We start from the raw sequence: 19,246 nt of genomic DNA, 5'->3' as shown, positions 1-19,246 counted from the left end.
GAGACTCCTTCGGATAGTGAAGGGCAGGGTATAAATCCAATCTTTTCTCCTCTCTTCTGTTAATGATAGGCAGAGGTCATTTCGGGGGGGAACGCGGGGGAACGCAGTTCCCCCGGGTGAGGTGCAGGGGGGCGGGGCACATGATGAAGCCCCGCCCCCTACTTCCAGCCGCCCCGCTTCCGGCCCTCATTCGGCCAGGAGGAGGCAGGAGAAGAGGGAGGGTAAGTTGCTTCCTCCCCGCCTCTCCCCACTCCTGCCTGCCTGGAGCCACTGAGGGCTTTGGCGGGGCTTCCTCACACTCCCGCCGGCCTTGCAGGTCCACCGCCGGGCCCTTGATGTCAGGGGGTGTGGCATATGCTAATGAGTTATGCTAATGAGTTCCCCTAGCTCTTTTTCTACGAAACGACCCCTGATGATAGGACATTTTGGAGGTCACTCATTCATGGGGTCACCATAAGCTGGAGATGATGCCCTTAACACACTACAAGTGACTCTTGTGTTGAAGGAAGAGCTACTTAAGTCGGAGGAAGGCTACTTAGAGGGTGATTGGATTCACCTCACTGACTTAAAAAAAAATAATCTAGGTTTTCATTAGACCGTGGCCAAAAGAGGTTAAAAATAAAGATCTGTTTCGGCTCCTGTGCCTCTTTGTATGCTGAAAATTTCTTCTCTTGCACACACAAGCCACCTTTTTATTGAAAAGCGGGGGGGGGCTCCAATTTTGCCCCCCACGTCAAGGCTGTCTGTCCTCCCCCGGTCCTCCTGTTCCCTCGTCATCACGGGCGAGGCGGGTGTGTGTGTGTGTCCCTCCGCTGCCTTTAAACCAGGAGGACTTGATGGCTGAATTCTGCCTGACTGAGCTTTGGACTGGTGGTGACACAATGTTCCCTCTAAGCTGAGTGAGTGTGAGCCAGCTCACAGTTTTTTAGCTTCTGGCTCACACATTTTTGTCTCAGCTCAGGCAGGAGGGCTCCAGAGCAAACTAATTTATGCAGCGGCCAAATCGCTCACAGCTTTAAGGCCAGTAGCTCACAAAGTAGAATTTTTGCTCACAAGACTCCACGGCTTCGAAGGGAGCCCTGGTGGTGAGTAAGAATGCCTTGCCTGGTGCCCTGGCCGTTGCTGCCGCCTCACAGGGGGTCCTTCCTTCCTTCCGGCTTTCTCCCTTCCCTAGGAGACGGCGGACATGCTGAAGAGCCACATAAAGGAGCAGTTGATGGAGGGGACGGAGGACGACTCCACTTACGAGTCCATGGCTCACCGCTCCACTGACCTACTGATGAAGTGTTCTCTGAATCCCGGCTGCGACGAGGAGCTCTACGAATCCATGGCGGGCCTGGTCCCTGGCGCCCCAGAAGACTTGTGTGAGTACGGGGCTCGGCTCCTTGCGGTGGAGCCTGCCCCCAAGGCCTCCCTCGGTGAGGCCGAGCAGCAGTCTGGCGCATGAAGGGTGGCGCATGGGCTGTGTGTCCTGGAACAGCCACTGGACTCTGGGCCAGAAAGGTCTTGGGTCTGCAGCTTCTTTTTCATTTATAGCCCACTTTTCTCCCTGATTGAGGACCCAAAGCCGCTTTTCACGTCGGTGCCCCCTCCTCTACTCAGCCCCCACAACCACCGCCTTGCAAGGAGGGCTAGGGCTAGGCGGAGAGGGTGCGATGGGCCCAGGGTCGCCTGGCCAGCTTCCACGGCTGAGCGGGAGGCTCCGACCACACCGGCCCTCTGAGTGGGCCTCCTGCTGCCGATACTTCTGTTTTTCTCGGGTTAGCCGTTAATTTGCGCCTCAGCCGTCTTGAGTTTACATTTGGTTTGCGCCAGTGTGTGTGCTTCCCTCATCAGCATGAACAAGGAAGTTATATTGCTTCTGATAATCTCCTTGACTTCATTAGTTAGCCATGTTGGCATCTCCAGGGACTTATTTGTCCCCTTTCTTGGGTCATGATGCGAGTGTGGTTTTAAATGACTTCCAGGACGCCTGCCTGTGATCCTTTCTGCTCATCCCCTTCAGCTGTCCTTGTCACCACGTCGGCCTTCCGTAGTGGTTTGTCTTTCCGTGTATTTGTTAAAGTGGCAGTCCATTCCACACGGGACCTTTGGCTCCACTTGTTGCCCCCTCCTCTTTCTGCATCTGTGCCTGGAGGCTGCAGGGAGGTTTTGGAACCTTCAGACCTCAGGGCGTCAGCCGAAGCCGCCACTTCTTCTCATACTCTCATTGCTTCAAAGATTTCTTTCTCCATCACAATCCACTGGGTCTCAGGGATGGAAAGTCCCTGTTATTAGATCTGGCGAAACCTTCCAAGCTGCTTTGGGGACTTCTCGTTTTTTTAGACTCTCTAGAGGTGCCACACACACACACCGTCACAGAAGAAAAACTTGGGACACCTGCTTTTCCTAGGGAAGTGAGAGGGTTCTGAGCGGAGAAGCACTGCCGGGTGTGTCCTTCGCTCTCCCCCTGCCCCCTTTGCCCACGCCGGCCCAAACCTCACTCCCCTCCCCCACGTAGTTTTGGTGGCATCTTTGCTGTCAGAAACCTGTGTCTGGGACCTCAGGGGCGGGGACACGAAAACTTGAGAGGGGCGCTGTCTCAGAGAAGCAGCAAGCGTGGAAAAGGCGATGCAGCCATTTCTCCACTCAAAACTGCCCTCACCCCTGCTGCATGGGTAGTTTTAATGTTGCTTGCCAGCCGCCTTGGTCTCCTGGTGGTGTTTCTCAAGAGGTCACGGTGTCAGTCGCACATCTTCGCATCCATTCGTTTATTTCTTTGCTCCTCCGTAAGGCTTTGCGATGAGGTTTCCACAACAGCCCAGGCCTAGCCCAGCCTCATCAGATCCCGGGAGCTAAGCAGGGTCAGCCCTGGTGGGTACTTGGAGGGGGGACCAGCAAGGAAGTCTCCGCCAGCAGGGGTGTCCGGAGCAAGGCCTCTGGAGATGGTCACAGTGCCCGGGCGGGATCACCAAAGGATAGGCGGTCCTTAAGGCATGGTGGTCCCAACAAGTCACTCCAGTGTCATTACCAGCACCTTGAATTGTGCCCATAAACAAATTGGGAGTCAGTGTAGCTGGGCCAAGACCGAAGCCATCTGGTCCCTACAACCCACTCCAGTCCTGGCTGCAGCATTCTGTACCAGGTGACGTTTCTGAACACTTCTCAAGGGCAGCTCCAGGAAGACCGCCTTGCAGTAATCTAGATGCAGCCAGAGTGTTCTCCACAGCCACAGGGCAGCAGGGATTAAAAAAAAAACAGAGCGAGCCCATTTGAGCTTGGGATGCTGTTGTGCCCTTCGGTTCCTAGGCCAAAAGAGCACTGGCGGCGGCGTGGGGGGGGGGGGGAGGGAAGCAGGGGGGGGGTTATTTCCCTGTTTTTGCTGCTCCGGGTGCACAGAATACTTAGCATCCCTTAACGCAGAATCTCAGCCATGCAGGAAGAGATGCCATAAAGAGCCTCAAAAATAATTCTGGCATCATAATCAAGGAAGCTGGCAAAGGAGGAGCAGTCGTGATCATGGACAGGCCTCTAACTCCACAGAGGAGGCAGGGAGACTACTTTCCAGCACAGCATTCGACAAACAAATACAGTACCTTTATTGGCATAGGAGATAAAATACAGCGTGCAGCATAGAGCCTCAAGATAGCCGGGGGTGGTGGTGGTGGTAGCACATTCCGAATTGCCTTAATATGAGCCTCTCCTCCTAGATACCTCATAAAAGAAACTTCCTGCAGGTTCAAGAATTTCTATATTATGAGAAGACAATTAAGAAATAATTTTATACTCATCAGATTGGCCCAAAAGGGGGTCCATCACAGGTTCAATATAAGAAACACGGATCTCATAGTGGAATTTACAGTTGTTGTTCAGTCGCACAGTCGAGTCTGACTCTTCGTGACCCCATGGACCAGATCACGGCAGGCCTTCCTGTCTTCTGCTGTCCTCTGAAGTTGGCTCAACTTCATGTTCATTGCATCTGTGACACTGTCTCACCATCTCATCCTTTGCCATCCCCGTCTTCTTTGACCTTCGATCTTTCCCAGCATCAGGGTCTTCTCCAGTGAGTGCTCCCTTCTCATTGGGTGGCCAAAGTATTTGAGCTTCAGTTTCATTATCTGGCCTTCCAGGGAACAGTCAGGGTTGATTTCCTTTAGGATTGACTGATTTGATCTTCTTGCAGTCCAAGGGACTCTCAAGAGTCTTCCCCAGCACCATAGTTCAAAAGAATCTATTCTTCGGCGCTCGGCCTTCCTTATAGTCCAGTACAAAAGCAGATGTCCAATAGATTCAATTTCCCCCATCCCACATGGGCACAGTCTATCTTTATAGGGGATTTTCTTGCACCTTCCCGATAAAACAGCTGAGGGGAGGATGTCAAACCGAGCTAGCATGAAAGCCCTACGAAGATGGGGCTGAATCAGTCTTGCCAGATGTCCTGAGGAAACGTGGCTGAAAGAGAGTCCCATACTCAAGGGAGAGCAATGTCTGTGCGCAAGTCTTCTCAGATCTTGCGCCTCTATATCAAGGAGTCTTTGTCTGAGTAAGGAAAAAGCCTTCTGCTCAGACAGAAGTACCAAATCAGCAAAACTAAAGCCAATTATAGAATTCCACCCCCCCCTATATTAATCAACCAAGTCGATAGATGTGATTCTGTTAACATGTGTACCACAAGACTGTTTGGGCCACATCTAAAATGAAGGTGCAGCCAAAATTTAAAGGTTATGGTCCACATGCCATAGTAATTAACCGTCTTTGGGTTGTCTCCAGGCACATAGCTGCATAGGGTACGCAAGCTGGTAGCCCCAAGATTTTCTTCACACAGCATTCTATAGAACCCTAACCCTCACACCCTAACCCAGAAATACAAAAGAGAACTCAATGCAATATTAAAGATACTGACCGTGGATATGCAAGAATGTATCCATATGGACACACCCAGGAACTCCGGCCAGGAACACTCTACCTACTACCCAAATTCCACAGACCAGGTAACCAGGACAACCCATTGTTTCAGGAATTGGCACAATCACGGTAGGAGTCTCAGGATATATGGACTCTATCCTCAGGCCCTGTGCCATCAGCACACCCAGCTGTTTACGAGGCACTACTGACTTCCTCAGAAAAATACAGTCCATTGACAAACTTCCGGACAACCCTAACCCTAACTCTAGCTACTATGGATGTTGAGGCTCTGTACACCAACATCCCACATGCGGATGGACTGCAAGCCACCAGTAATGTCATCCCGGACAGAACCACAGCACACATTGCCACTTCATTTTTGTTGTTCAGTCACACAGTTGAGTCCGACTCTTCGCGACCCTGTGGACCACATCACGCCAGGCTCTCCTGTCTTCCGCCGTCCTTCCACCGGAGTTTGCTCAATTTCATGTTCGTTGCCTCGATGACACTGTCCAACCATCTCATCCTTTGCCGTCCCCATCTTCTTTGACCTTCAATCTTTCCCAGCATCAGGGTCTTCTCCAGTGAGTGCTCCCTTCTCATTGGGTGGCCAAAGTATTTGAGCTTCAGTTTCATTATCTGGCCTTCCAGGGAACAGTCAGGGTTGATTTCTTTTAGGATTGACTGATTTGATCTTCTTGCAGTCCAAGGGGCTCTCAAGAGTCTTCTCCAGCACCATAGTTCAAAAGAATCTATTCTTCAGCGCTCGGCCTTCCTTACAGTCCAACTCTCGCAGCCATACATGACTACTGGGAATACCATTGCTTTGACCATGCGGACTTTTGTTGGCAGGGTGATGTCTCTACTTTTTATCATGCTGTTTAGGTTCACCATCGCTTTCCTCCCAAGGAGCAGGCGTCTTTTAATTTCATGGCTGCAGTCACCGTCTGCGGTGATCTGGGATCCCAGGAATGTGAAGTCTGTCACTACTTCCACGACTTCCCCTTCTATTTGCCAAGGACTGATGGGGCCAGATGCCATGATCTTAGTTTTTTTGATGTTGAGCTTCAAGCCCACTTTTGCGCTCTCCTCTTTTATCCTGAGCAAGAGGCTCTTGAGGTCCTCTTCACTTTCTGCCATCAGAGTGGTATCGTCTGCATATCTGAGGCTGTTGATGTTTTCCCCAGCAATCTTAATTCCCGCTTGTGATTCATCCAGGCCGGCCTTTCACTGTGTAGAGGAAGTAGCTGGCTGCAAGAAGAAGAAGAAGAGATTGGATTTATACCCCGCCCTTCACTTAGAGCGGCTGAAAAACTCCTTTCCCTCCCCCTCCCCACAACAGACACCCTGTGAGGTGGGTGGGGCTGAGAGAGCTCTTGACAGAAACTGCTCTTTTTCAAGGACAGCTGTGCCAGAGCTTGTGACTGACCCAAGGTCACATCAGCAGGTGCAAGTGGAGGAGTAAGGGATCAAACCCGGTTCTCCCAGATTAGAGTCCGCACACTTAACCACAACACCAAACTGGCTCTTTGGAAAGGGACCTTTGCTGACTGAGTGCTGCAGTCCCTAAAGAAGCTTTCTGGGAAATAAATCCCACTGGGTGCTTCTGAACTAACATCCCTAGAGGGTCTTTTGCTGTGGGGGAGAGCCTGTGTGCTCTGTCCAAGTGTAGCCTGTAAAGAAGGTTTGTTCCCCTCCTCTATACAGAGAGAGCCGTCTGCCTCCAAAAGAGGACCCATCCTAATCAGTCCCCCTGCACAGGTTTCAGGTGTGTGGGGTGTGTGGTCAAGCGTCACAGTGTCTGCTTTGCCTGCTGAAGGTCCAAAGTTCAGCCCTTGGCATATCCAGTTAAGGATGGAGTCATAGGTTCCTGAGACCTTGGAGAGTTGTTGCCAGTCAAAGCAGAGAATACGGACTCTGATGGACCAGTACAAGGCAGATGCATGTGTTCAAGTACCCGTTAGTCATACCTCCCCATCAGTGTTCCCTCTAAGCTGAGTTGGTGCGAGCTAGCTCACAGTTTTTTAGCCTCCGGCTCACACCTTTTTGTCTTAGCTCAGGAAGGATGGCTCCAGAGCAAACTGATTTATGCAATAGCCAAATTGCTCACTCACAACTTTAATGCCGGTAGCTCACAAAACAGAATTTTTGCTCACAAAACTCCACAGCTTAGAGGGAACATTGCTCACCATCTCATTGTTTGGGATCTTGGGGGTTTCTTCCATTCCTGAATGACATTGCACTTGCTCAGTGCAGAAAACCAAAATGAGCATAAGACCTGCCATAGGGATGGAATCTAATATGTTCTGGGATACTCCCATAGTAGCTATGGAGGCCAACATGTCCCCAGTCAAGCTTACCAGGGGGGCCTCAGGATGGGAAGTCTCCAAGTACTAAAACTGCAGGGACCTCAGTGCCAAGTCTGAGACCATCTCTAGGAGTTCAGGACCACAGACGAATAGACTGCAGAGTGAATGAGACACTGGCGTAAGCCCCAACCTCTTGCATGTCCCCAACACCTGGTATGTACACTTGAAACTGGAACTCTGCCTGGCAAAGCACCAGGAGAGGGTGACAGGAACCAGACAGGCCATAATAGCTCTCCCCTCCATAAGAACATACGAAGAGCCCTGCTGGATCAGACCAATGGGCAATCTAGTCCAGCCTCCTGTCTCACACAGTGGCCAACCAATTCCTCTGGAGGGACAACAACAGGGCAGAGAGGCCGAGGCCTTCCCCTGATGTTTCCTCCTGGCTCTGGGATTCAGAGGCTTTAGTGCCTCTGAAGGTGGAGGTTCCCCTCAGCCACCATGGCTAGCAGCCACTGATAAGACCTCTCCTCCATGAATCTGTCTAATCCCCCTTTAAAGCTGTTTATTCCTGTGGTCATCACTACAACATCTGGCAGCGAATTTCACATTTTAATCAACCTTTACTCCTTATTATATGGTTTGCCCAGACTATGTAGAGAGTCTCCATATAACTATCATGAATGTGTAGACCTGGTATGGAGATCTTCTCTGTGGGTAACGTGATTCATGTGGGGAGTGCAACTGTTTTGAAGTGTGACTCTCCCGTGTGATGTGTCGCCGTGCGTTCCAGTGGTCTTTCATGAGGGGTCAGCCTTCTAGAAGACGATCGGGCAAGCTTTTAAAGAATGCACAGGGTCGTGAAATATGAGAAACTGATAAGGTTGATTTTATTGTTGTTACTGAAGCTTGACTCCAAGTAAGTGTTAATTAATTATTTACCGGTTGGGACAGAGTCCTGATTCAGATTAAAAATGTGTGGGTAACACTTCTTACAACTTGTATGCGATTTGCTGCAGAGACACAGATTATTGGAGGCAGCTTTCTGAACTGAGTCCGGTAGAAGCCAGGCGTGTTTAGAACATGGACCCCCAACCTTTTCCAGCCTTCCGGGCACCTTTGGGATTCTGACACGGCCACAAAATGGCTGCCGGAGCTCAGTCACACTGTGAAGATCCTTGTGCTGTGTTCTTAAAAATATGCACGGCCCCTCAGAAACCTTCCTGGGCAAAAGCCCCACATTGCCCCTCTCACTTCCTTAGAAAACACTTCCTGAGTGCTAGGAGAGGTCTTGGCGGAGACCGTGGGGCCCGGGGGTACCGTGCTGGGGCCCCTTGGTTGAGATGTGGGGCCCCCCGGTCGGAGTGCCATGGGAGCTCACTGGGTGGCCTTGGGCCACTCATACACTCTCGGCTTAACTTCCCTTGCAGGGTTGTTGTGAGGATACAGTGGAGGAGAACAATGTAAGATGCTCTGGGTCCCCAAAGGAGAGAAAACGGAGATATAAATTAAGAAAATATAGATCTGATATGCTCTGGAAGGTAGCAATGGGGGGGGGGAATTGAAATTCTAGGCCAATTTTCATATTGTCACAAACAGTGCTTAAACGTTGGTTAACAAGCTTATTAATGTCAACTGCTATTGACATATAAAATGAAACATATAAAATGAAAATAATTCTTTTGAAATAATGCAGTGAATATATTTCAATTTTCTAGATGTAGAAATGCTCCAGTCGGATGCCAGCAACCCTCGGATGACAAAGGACTACATGATGCGCAGGTTCTTGGAAGGTGAGCACAAGTGAGGAAAGAAAATGGGTGGGTTTTTTTAACCTTCTCATCCAACCCCAGGCAAGGAGAGCCCGCCAACCTCATACGTAGCCGGTCCAGAGTGTGTTCCAGTTTGTGCCTGTTCTAACCTTTTGAGGCCTCGCTTTTGAAGGGGGCAAATCAAAGTGTGTGTTTAGCCCCAGGAGTCCTTGAGCTGATCAAGGTAGGAATGGTGGCGTTTTTGCTCCTACGTATTGTGAGGCTGGTCCAGTCATCTTAACTATCTCCACAAGCAGCAGTTTCAACCCCGATTGCTCTGATGTTGCAGCACCATCCCCAGAAAACATTTCAAGGACTGTTTTAACTTTCTCTCGCCTTCTCCCTTGGTCCGTTCTCTGACAGTCCAAATGACAGAAGAGAATCATACAGGCAGGTTGACATATTAATGAGCAAAATCCCCGGGGGGAGCTGTCCTAGGGAGACAGCTGCCAGGTGTGGCGAAGGTGGTAAAAGGCAGATCTGGCCCCTGTGGGTGACCTGGGCCTCCAGAGAAGGCGCGGCATCCAGGATCACCCCCACGCTCCTCACCTTCTGGAACGGCACAAGTACTCTGCACTATCCAGGGTGGGCAGCCTGATTGCGGTCGAGGAAGGGAACCAACTGCTGAATCAGCTGGAGGTGGTAAAAGGCCAACTTAACAGTGGCTGCCACCTAGGCCTCCATAGGTAAGGAGGGATCCAGGAGCACTCCCAAACTCCTCACCCCCAGCACTGGCACCAATGGTGCCCCGTCGAAGGTCGGGAGAGGGATCCCCATCCCCAAGCCGCCCCAACTCAGGTGCAGGACCTCTGTCTTCACCGGGTTTAGCTTCAGCCGGCTCAGTATAAGCCAACCAGCCACGGCTTGCAATGCCCAGTTCAGATCTTCCGGACTGGAGTCTGACCGGCCGGCCCACATCAGATAGAGCCGGGTGTCATCTGCATACTGGTGACATCCCAGCCCATACCTCCGAGCAATCTGGGCAAGGGGGTGCATGTAGATGTTAAACAGCATCGGGGAAAGCACCGCCCCCTGAGGCACACCACACTCAAGCAGGTGACTCCAGGACTGCTGTTCCCCTAGCACCACCCTTTGTCCCCGACCCTGGAGAAGAGAAGCAACCCATTGTAAGGCAAGCCCCTGTATCCCCACGTCGGCGAGGCGGTGGGTCAGCAACTGGTGGCCGACCGTGTTGAACGCTGCCGACGGGTCTAACAACATCAATAGTGCCGAACCACCTCGATCCAGATGCTTCGGGAGGTCGTCTGTAAGGGCGACCAGCGCGGTCTCCATCCCATGCCAGCCAGACTGGAAGGAGTCTAGGACGGAAGCGTCATCCAAGAAGCCCTGTAACTGTATTGTCATCACCCTCTCGATTAATTTGCCCAAACAGGGCAAATTGGAAACCGGACGATAGTTGGCCAATTCGGCCGGATCCAGAGTTGGTTTTTTCCAGAGAGGACGGGCCATCGCTTCCTTGAGTGCTCCCGAGAACCGCCCCTCAGAGAGGGACTTGTTGACAATCTCCCGTAGGGCACCTCGAAACCCCCCGTGGCCCGCTTTAATGAGCCAGGAAGGGCACGAGGCTGCATGTGGTTGGGCATACAGACACGAGCAACCTGTCGACTTCCTCCAGGCTGAGCGGGCTGAAGCAATCCAACCCCCAAATCGAAGACATGCAAGGGGCCTTGCGTTTGCTCACTGTACCAACTGTGGCAGGGAGGTTGTGGCAGAGCGCCAAGACTTTATCCGCGGAATAGCTCGCAAATGCCTCGCAGCCAATGTCCAATTCCCTAGCATTTGGTCTGCCCTGTGGCAGAGCTGTTAAAGACCGAATTGTTCTAAACAATTGGGCTGGGTGTGAGCTCGTGGACGCAATCGTAGCTGCATAGAACTCTCTCTTTGCGGCTTTGACTGCCATCTCATAGGATCTCATAAACGTCCTATAGGATGCACTTGTTGCCTCATTGCGAGCACGGCGCCACCGTCTCTCTAGCCATCTCAGCTTCCGCTTCATGAGTCACAACTCCTGGGTGTACCAGGGGGCCAGCCTAGAGCGGGAGTGCCGAGGGTGCCGGGGAGCGATCTCGTTGATGGCTGTAGAGAGTCAGCTATGCCAATCCTCCACAAGCTCATTCAGGCCAGCAACCGATAGGCCAACCTCTGCAGGGCTTTCCTTCTAGTAGTAATTTGCTTCCTAGGTGTAAGCGTGGTGGATCCGGAATACAAAGGTGATATCTACCACCTGTGTGATGATGAAGAAGATGTGTATCACACCGTGGAGCAGAACAGCTCTCCTTCCGAACTGCTCAACAGACCTCCAGTTCCTGTGCCGAGACCTGACCCCACCAAGCAGCAGGACAAGGAATCCTACATTTATAAAGGTGACTTTATAAGGCCCAAGAACCATCTGGCTGCAAAATGGAGGGGCTGGGGGAGAAGCCCTCATGACTCCTGCTTGCGAGGGGCTGTTGCATGAGTTCCCCTGGAGTCGTCATGATACTTCCACTCAAGTAGATACGTTTAGGGTTGACCACAATGGTGAGGAATACTGCTATGGAACAGTTGTACAGCCACCTTCATCCTAAACTTTACTTTATGATGTGTGCTGAGGGCTCTTTTTGTAGAAAAAGCCCAGCAGGAACTCATTAGCATAATAGGCCACACCCAACAGCAGGAACTCATTAGCATAATAGGCCACACCCAACACCAGGAACTCATTAGCATATTAGTCCACACCCCTGCCAGCACAGCTCATTAGCACATTAGGCCGCACCCCCATGTTACCAGAAGTGTGGTTATCCAGCCACACCCACCTTTTGCTTGTTATTCTGTCTACCTTGTTTGTTGTCCAAACCCAGGGCCTTTTTTTGTAGCAGGAACTCCTTTGCATGTTAGGCCACACACCCCTAATGTAGCCAATCCTAATAAGTTCCTGCTGTTGGCTGTGGCCTGTTATGCTAATGAGTTCCTGCTGGGCGTGGCCAACTTGGGAGCCAGCCGGAACTCCGTTCCTGTGCGTTCCTGTCCCAAAAATAGCCCTGGTGCTGATTGTTTAGCTTGAAATGCGGGATTAACCTTTTGTTCTTGGTTGCCTGGTTGTTGCCCTTGGTTGAATTGGGGTTTCTGTTGTGAGCAGGAAATGACCCTGGATCTGCTACAGCATAAATCACCTGTATGTGTGCCCCAGGTGGATGATGTGCTGCAAAGCTCTTTTATCCTTCGCTGTATCTTCAGATCTTGTGACCCTGCCACAAAATCGTCCTGTGAGGGGCTTTTGACATGGGAAAGAGCCTTTGGTTTGGGTGCGTGGAGTTTGTTTGTGACGGAGAGTATGTTTTGCTGAAATAATATTTTTTTTTAATGTAGGCTTGCTCACAACTTTAATCCTAGTAGGTCTTTTGGTTCATGAAGCAGAATTTTGGCTCACGAGACTCCACAGCTTAGAGGGGATATTGGCTCAGTTGTGACTTATCGCTGATGTGGGTTTTGGTGCTTAGGCGGTTGCTTAGCACCTGCTATGCCTTATTGTGCGGTTCTCCGTGCCTCTTTGTCATCTTAACAACGAATCACCACGAGGGCAGGGAAGAGTCCCTTCAAACACATTGATGATGTTGAGTTTGGACTGATTCATATTTGGAGGTCTTGTGGTTTTCTTGCACGATTTGCTAGATGGGATCCAGGACAAAATGCCCGGCTCCTTTCTCCTTTAGACCCTTCAGCTTCCTAGATGTTCTGTAGTTTTGATTTCCATGGGCTGCAGTAGTGATCTCATTTGCCCTAGTCCTGGCCGTCAGACTGTGACCTCATGCAATGATTAGCCCATCTGTCATACTCTGCAGTCCGTGGGCTGCACAGTTGGGGGACTGAGGTTCACCACTGGTCCACAACAAGCCGACTAGTTCATTCCCTTGACTTTGGTGGGCTTGAAGGCTGGTATGATTCTGCAGCATTGACTCATGTCTTGAATAACTTGTCTTTGTCCAGTATTTGCAGGGAAAGACCGAGAGAAGCCTGGGAATCTCTATGTGTCTTCAGAGAACCTTAGGAAAGGTGAGTCAGAATTAGGGTGTTCCGTGCATGGCCCAGTAGACTTGTTGCGGGGGGGGGGGTTACTTTCGTCATAGTGAAAAAGCTCTGTCTGCAAAAGCAACTATGTAATTCAGGGGTTAGTTGTTTGGTGTGCTGGACAGTAGCAAGACTGTTCATTTTTTCTTTCATGTCCAACGTATTCTTGTTAATCTTCACGATACTTTTACCTGCTTGACAAAACTTTCTCCTAACCCTTCTTTCTTCCTGGTTTCTGCTCTTGAATTACAGAAGGTCTTGTGCCTCTTCCTAGGTAACAAATGGATCCCTGTGAGGACAGGGAAGAGTTTCTTCAGACAACTTAATGTTGTAGACCTCATCCCCTACTATTCTGCTCCTACTATTAGCTTTACTTGGGGTCTTCCAGGGTTAGCTGTGTAGAGGTAGAAGGCCAATAATAGAAGGATATTAAACTGTAGATCAAGATTATACAAGGAACACAAACAGTGCATGTTTACTAGTGGCTTGGGGACTCTTCTTTCCCAGAGTCAGCAGCCGGATGTCAGCGGGTTCATTCCCAGCCCAGTATATACGATCCATTTGCTGGGATGAAGACTCCAGGGCAAAGGCAGCTGATCACGCTACAGGAGCAAGTGAAGCTGGGGATGCTGACTGTGGATGAAGCTGTCCTGCATTTCAAAGAGTGGCAGCTGAACCAGAAAAAGAGATCAGACTCATTTCGTTTCCAGCAGGTGTGTGGTCAGAAAGTGCTTCCGGGCATAGACGTCGGTGTTGAATCTCCCACACACGCACAGGTCTTTGTCTACCTCTCTGGTGTCTCAGCTTAGACAGGAAACACTTTGCCAGTAGTCTCTATGGAAAGTGTTTTTAAAGAGCAAAGTACAAATAATGCCATCAAGTTGCAGCTGACGTATGGTGACCCCTGGTGGGGTTTTCAAGGCAAGAGACCTTTGGAGGTGGCTGGCCCTTGCCTGCCTCCGTGTAGCAACCCTGGACTTCCTGAGCGGTCTCCCATCCAAGGACTAACCAGGGCCGACCCTGCTGAGCTTCTGAGACCTGACAAGATTCGGCTTCCCTGGGCCACCCAGGTCAGTGCGCAAATGCACTACAGGTTAACAAAGGGCCACCACATGCCCTTCTTGGTGACCAAGAATGGTGGGGGAAAGTAGTCATCAGGCGCATGCAGAATGGCCCCCCATTAGCTACAACAAATGTGACTGCAAAACGTCTCCTGGGCTTGGATAGGTGTTCAAAACTGGCAGACCTGAGCAGCTGCACAAGCATTTTTTTGAGGGGAAGGGGCTCCCCCACAAGCAGGAAACAGGTCCAGTATCTGTATATGATGGGATTCTTTTTAAGTTAGTCAGTCAGCAGAGTATTAAGAGACTGAGTCCATGGTGTGTATTAAAATATAAAAGTTTACTATAAAGCTAACATGGGGAAAAGGTACACAGGATATGAAAATAACAAAGAGCAAATATGCCTACATCCTTACAGCTAAAGGGTAAAACAGGAAGAGCCGGAATGGCGTCTCCTTCTCTAGTCAGAACAAAGAACGGGAAGAGAAGCCATAAAATGCTAATGCTTGACACCTTGGTTTCCAATCAGACCAGCAAACTAGCTCCAAAGTTCCTGGGCATCCTATTGTCTAAGCAGATTGGTTACAAACAAACATGTGACTTAACAAACATTAACCCTGTAAATACTGAAGTGTTTTTAACTTGTAACACCCAACAGTATATAGAGGAGACACTGGGAGACGACTAGTCACGATGCATTTCACGTGTTTTGCTGTGTTGTTGCTTTTGATTGATTTTAAGATGTGTGTTTTTAAAAAGCTGTTTTAATGGTTTCAGTTGTTCATCACCTTAAGGACCCGAATTAGGTAAAAACTCATAATAATGTTCTAAATAAATAAATACATTTAAAAGCATAAGGGGCAGGAATAGATCTCTACGTTCAGAAGAACTGCCTTGACCCAAAAGGAAAGGGTGGGTAAAGTAAAGGTAAAGGTTTCCCTTGCTCGAAAGCTAGTCGAATCTGACTGTAGCGGGTGTTGCTCATCTCCGAAGAGCCAGCGCTGTCCGAAGACGTTTCCTCGGTCATGTGGCCAGCATAACTAAACGCCAAGGTGCATGGAACGCTGTTACCTTCAAAGAAATAAAAGGTGGACTGGGGGCCTTGGGGAGCAGCTTATAACCTGCTACGTCGGATCTTCCTACTTGACCACCAGAATTGCTCTTCTAAAAACCTGCATGGTGCTGCCCAAGTCACTTATCTTTCCTGAACTTAGCTCGATCTTACCAATTTGGTAAGCACTTGTGAAGAGAGATACGCATTTATCCAAGTTCCTGAAAACACTATTTTGCATTTTCAGGACAACTTGAAAAGATTACGTGACAGCATCACACGGCGGCAACTGGAAAAGCAAAAGGCAGGCAAACATTCAGGTAACTGCCTTTAAATAGCCGGGAGAGCTTGTGATCCAGCCAAGAGCAGCCAGAACGGGCTGCCTGCTCCGTGAAAGGCCTGGGGCTGGTCAGCAAGACCGCCTCTCCCGAGAGCTGCATAGCGAGATATTCACGGGGGACTTCCTGTGCCTGCTCCCGCTCCCACCTCCTCCTCGTCAGGACTGCATTAAGAACTGCGCACAGATCACTGAGTTGTGTGTGGCTGCGCGTCATGCTAAGAATGGCCTGAGGTAACCAGGGGTCCACAGTCTTTTAAAGACCTCAAAATAGCTGCCCCCGGAGGCAGAGCCCAACAGAATACCTCTCTCTCACATCTCCTGGGAAGAAGGAAGGGAACCACACGCTGCCTAAGGGAAGCCTGGTTGCTTGCCAGTCCTCCTGATCTTCCAGGGGGAAATCCTTCCATTTCAATAAGCTCTGATTTACTGTGGTCCCCACCAACTTTCTGACAAGCTTGGTGCCCACAGGATGCAGCCAGCAGGGTTGAGTGGCGTTCAGTTCTCCTAGATAGCCAGTGCCCCCTCTGCCCATCCCTGCGAACTTAGCACAGAGGGACCAGCGGGCTCCCTCAAGACTTGTGTGGGGCGGGACTTTCTTGCTCTAGCAGCACTAACCTATCAAGACTGCCCACAAAAGACTGACACTAGCACCTCACTGGCACAGTCCCTTCTGTAGTTTTGCTCATATAATGCAACTTAAGATTTTCCAGAGATAGGTATTCATACATGGTTTTATAGCAGTCAAGATGTACAGAGGTAAAAAAATGAATCTTCTAGGTATAAAGTAAAATCGCATCACATTAACTGTTCCATATGGGCTTGAGACCAAATAAGATTAATGTTTGTAGAGGCTTAATTTTCCTGTGGTGCGGATAACTTTATATACATATAAAATTCTAAATTTTATCTACAAAAGATCTAAGCATTGGAATTCTTTTGCTTCCAAAATCTAACAAACACTAACCTTGCAGCAGATAAGAACATAAGAGAAGCCAGTGTTGGATCAGGCCAAGGGCCCATCCAGTCCAACACTCTGTCACACAATGGCCCAAAATACCAGGTGTCATCAGGACCACCAGTGGGGCCAGGACACTAGAAGCCCCTCCCCCTATTGACCCCCCCAAGCACCAAGAAGACAGAGCATCACTTGCCCCAGACCAAGAGTTCCTATCTGTCACCTTGTGGCTAATAGCCACTGATGGACCTCTGCTCCATATGCTTATCCAGTTCCCTCTTGAAGCCGTCCATGCTTGTAGCTGCCACCACCTCCTGTGGCAGTGAATTCCATGCGTTAATCACTCTTTGGGTGAAGAAGTACTTCCTTTTATCCATTCTAACCCGAATGCTCAGCAATTTCATGGAGTGCCCACGAGTTCTTGTATTGTGAGAAAGGGAGGAAAGTACCTCTTTCTCTACCTGCTCTATCCCATGAATAATCTTGTAAACCTCGATCATGTCACCCCTCAGTTGTCGTTTCTTCAAGCTAAAGAGCCCCAAGCGCTTTAACCTTTCTTCATAGGGAAAGGGTTCTAACCCTTTTATCAATCTAGTTGCCGTTTTCTGCACTTTTCCCAATGCTATAATATCCTTTTTGAGGTGTGGTGACCAGAACTGTACACAGTACTCCAAATGGGGTCATACCACCGATTTATACAGGGGCATTATGATATCGGCTGATCTGTTTTCAATACCCTTCCTAATAATCCCCAGCATAGCATTGGCCTTCTTTATTGCAGTCACACACTGTCTCGACATTTTCAGTGAGTTATCTACTACGACTCCAAGATCTCTCTCTTGATCAGTCTCTGCCAGTTCAGATCCCATCAATGTGTATTTATAGTTAGGATTTTTGGCTCCAATGTGCATCACTTTGCACTTGGCCACATTGAACCCCATTTGCCACGTTGACGCCCACTTGCCCATCCTCGACAGATCCCTTTGGAGTGCCTCACAATCCTCACTGGTTTTCACCACCCTGAACAACTTCGTATCATCCACAAATTTAACCACTTCACTGCTTACTCCCAACTCCAAATCATTAATGAACAAGTTAAAAAGCAGTGGACCAAGTACTGATCCCTGCGGTACCCCACTGTGTACCACCCTCTACTGACCCTTTTATCAATCTAGTTGCTCTTTTCTGCACTTTTTCCAAAGCCATAATATCCTTTCTGAGGTGTGGTGACCAGAATTGTACACAGTATTCCAAATGAGGTCACACCATCGATTTATACAAGGGCATTATAATACTGGCTGATTTGTTTTCAGTTCCCTTCCTAATAATCCCCAGCATAGCATTGGTCTTTTTTTATTGCAATACACACTGTCTCGACATTTTCATTGAGTTATCTCTTGGTCAGTCTCCGCCTGATATAATGTACCCAAATATAATGTACACCAGTTATAATGTATCCCAGAAATGTTCTACATTTCTTTGGGATAGGAACTACATACGTGAACAGGAAAAGTTCTGGAGTACCAATAACACCATCATCTATCCCTTTCGCTAACATAATTGTTACTGTTTTCCAAAATTTTACAGCCCTACCACATCTCCACCACATGCGGGGGTGGGGGTGGTAAATCCATTCTGGGACACTTTCCATCTCAGCTGGTAGCAGCGCAGCAGGAAAGTGGGCTCAAGACAGGACCTTTGTGCGGGCAGCAGCCACCATCAGAAGTTCCTGGGGCCAGGACCAGTGTTCCCTCTAAGCTGAGTTAGTGTGAGCTAGCTCACAGTTTTTTAGCCTCCAGCTCACATATTTTTGTCTTGGCTCAGGAAGGAGGGCTCCAGGGCAAACTGATTTATGCAGTAGCCCAATCACTCGCTCACAACTTTAATGCCAGTAGCTCACAAAGTAGAATTTTTGCTCACAAGACGGTGCGGCTTAGAGGGAACATTGGCCAGGACCAGCTAATGCAGTGGGGGGCAGGCAGGGCTCAGGGAACTGCACATGGTTCCCCAAGGAGTGGGTGAGCCACTCCACCTGGGCCAGTCAAACAGCCCTGCAGTTACAGTTTCAGCTGCACACACCAAGGGATATGCTAATGGGGCATTCATTCCAATGTTTAAATGTATGTGATCTCAAATGGTGTGGTGGAACACGCCTGCTCTGACTTGCAGGCCCTATTCCACCCTGCCCTCCTAGGTTTTTCTCAATCTCCGGAGAGGCTTTTCTTCCACCATCGGGTAGCTCGCTGCCACCACCTGGCCATTGTATGGAATTGCCCAGTGGGAGGATCAGGCTTCCCTTCCAAGTTCTGAGGCCTTGCCTCTGTGTCTCCCGTTGCCCAGCGCCTGATCACCACGGGGGCCATTTACTGCCTTGCGCACCCCTGGAGGAATAGCCACTTGTAAACTGCCTGCCTCCCCCCAGTGCGCCTTTTAAAATAGTATGTCCAAGATGGTGGAGGTCTATGTGGTACAGAGAGCCAAAACCAGCATCAAAAGTTATAAAGTATTTATTAAAAAGAAAATGTTTACAAGCATACTTTTAGCACAGCACCAAATTGAGCAAGGGATACCAAAAGAAATGGGAAAAACGCAAATCCTCTGTCTCTTTCTCTGTACATGCCCTATCAGATGTTAAAATAGGACAAGCTACTTTTGCTTACATACCACAAACATGACTCATGTGTCCCCAAGCCCAAAAAGAACAACACTAGTGAACTGCCAGTGGGGAGAAAAAGCTCTTAATATTTATTGCAACAAATAGGGAAAG

General features: G+C 49.5%; 1 protein-coding gene across 1 annotated transcript in view; it reads left to right on the top strand.

The window, feature by feature from the left end:
- The window catches only part of PIK3AP1 (phosphoinositide-3-kinase adaptor protein 1), a 76,161-nt gene that overhangs the window by 46,193 nt on the left and 10,722 nt on the right, over positions 1–19,246 (top strand). Inside the window, exons 8-13 of the mRNA XM_015425883.1 lie at positions 1,175–1,364; positions 8,912–8,986; positions 11,206–11,388; positions 12,992–13,057; positions 13,580–13,785; positions 15,432–15,504. Coding sequence (XP_015281369.1) covers positions 1,175–1,364; positions 8,912–8,986; positions 11,206–11,388; positions 12,992–13,057; positions 13,580–13,785; positions 15,432–15,504 — 793 coding nt within the window. The remainder of the gene's footprint in view (positions 1–1,174; positions 1,365–8,911; positions 8,987–11,205; positions 11,389–12,991; positions 13,058–13,579; positions 13,786–15,431; positions 15,505–19,246) is intronic.

This window comes from Gekko japonicus, unplaced genomic scaffold (genome assembly GCF_001447785.1).
Source record: "Gekko japonicus isolate JY-2015 unplaced genomic scaffold, Gekko_japonicus_V1.1 scaffold2769, whole genome shotgun sequence".
Classification (NCBI taxonomy): domain Eukaryota; kingdom Metazoa; phylum Chordata; class Lepidosauria; order Squamata; family Gekkonidae; genus Gekko; species Gekko japonicus.
This window is presented reverse-complemented; position numbering and strand designations above follow the sequence as displayed.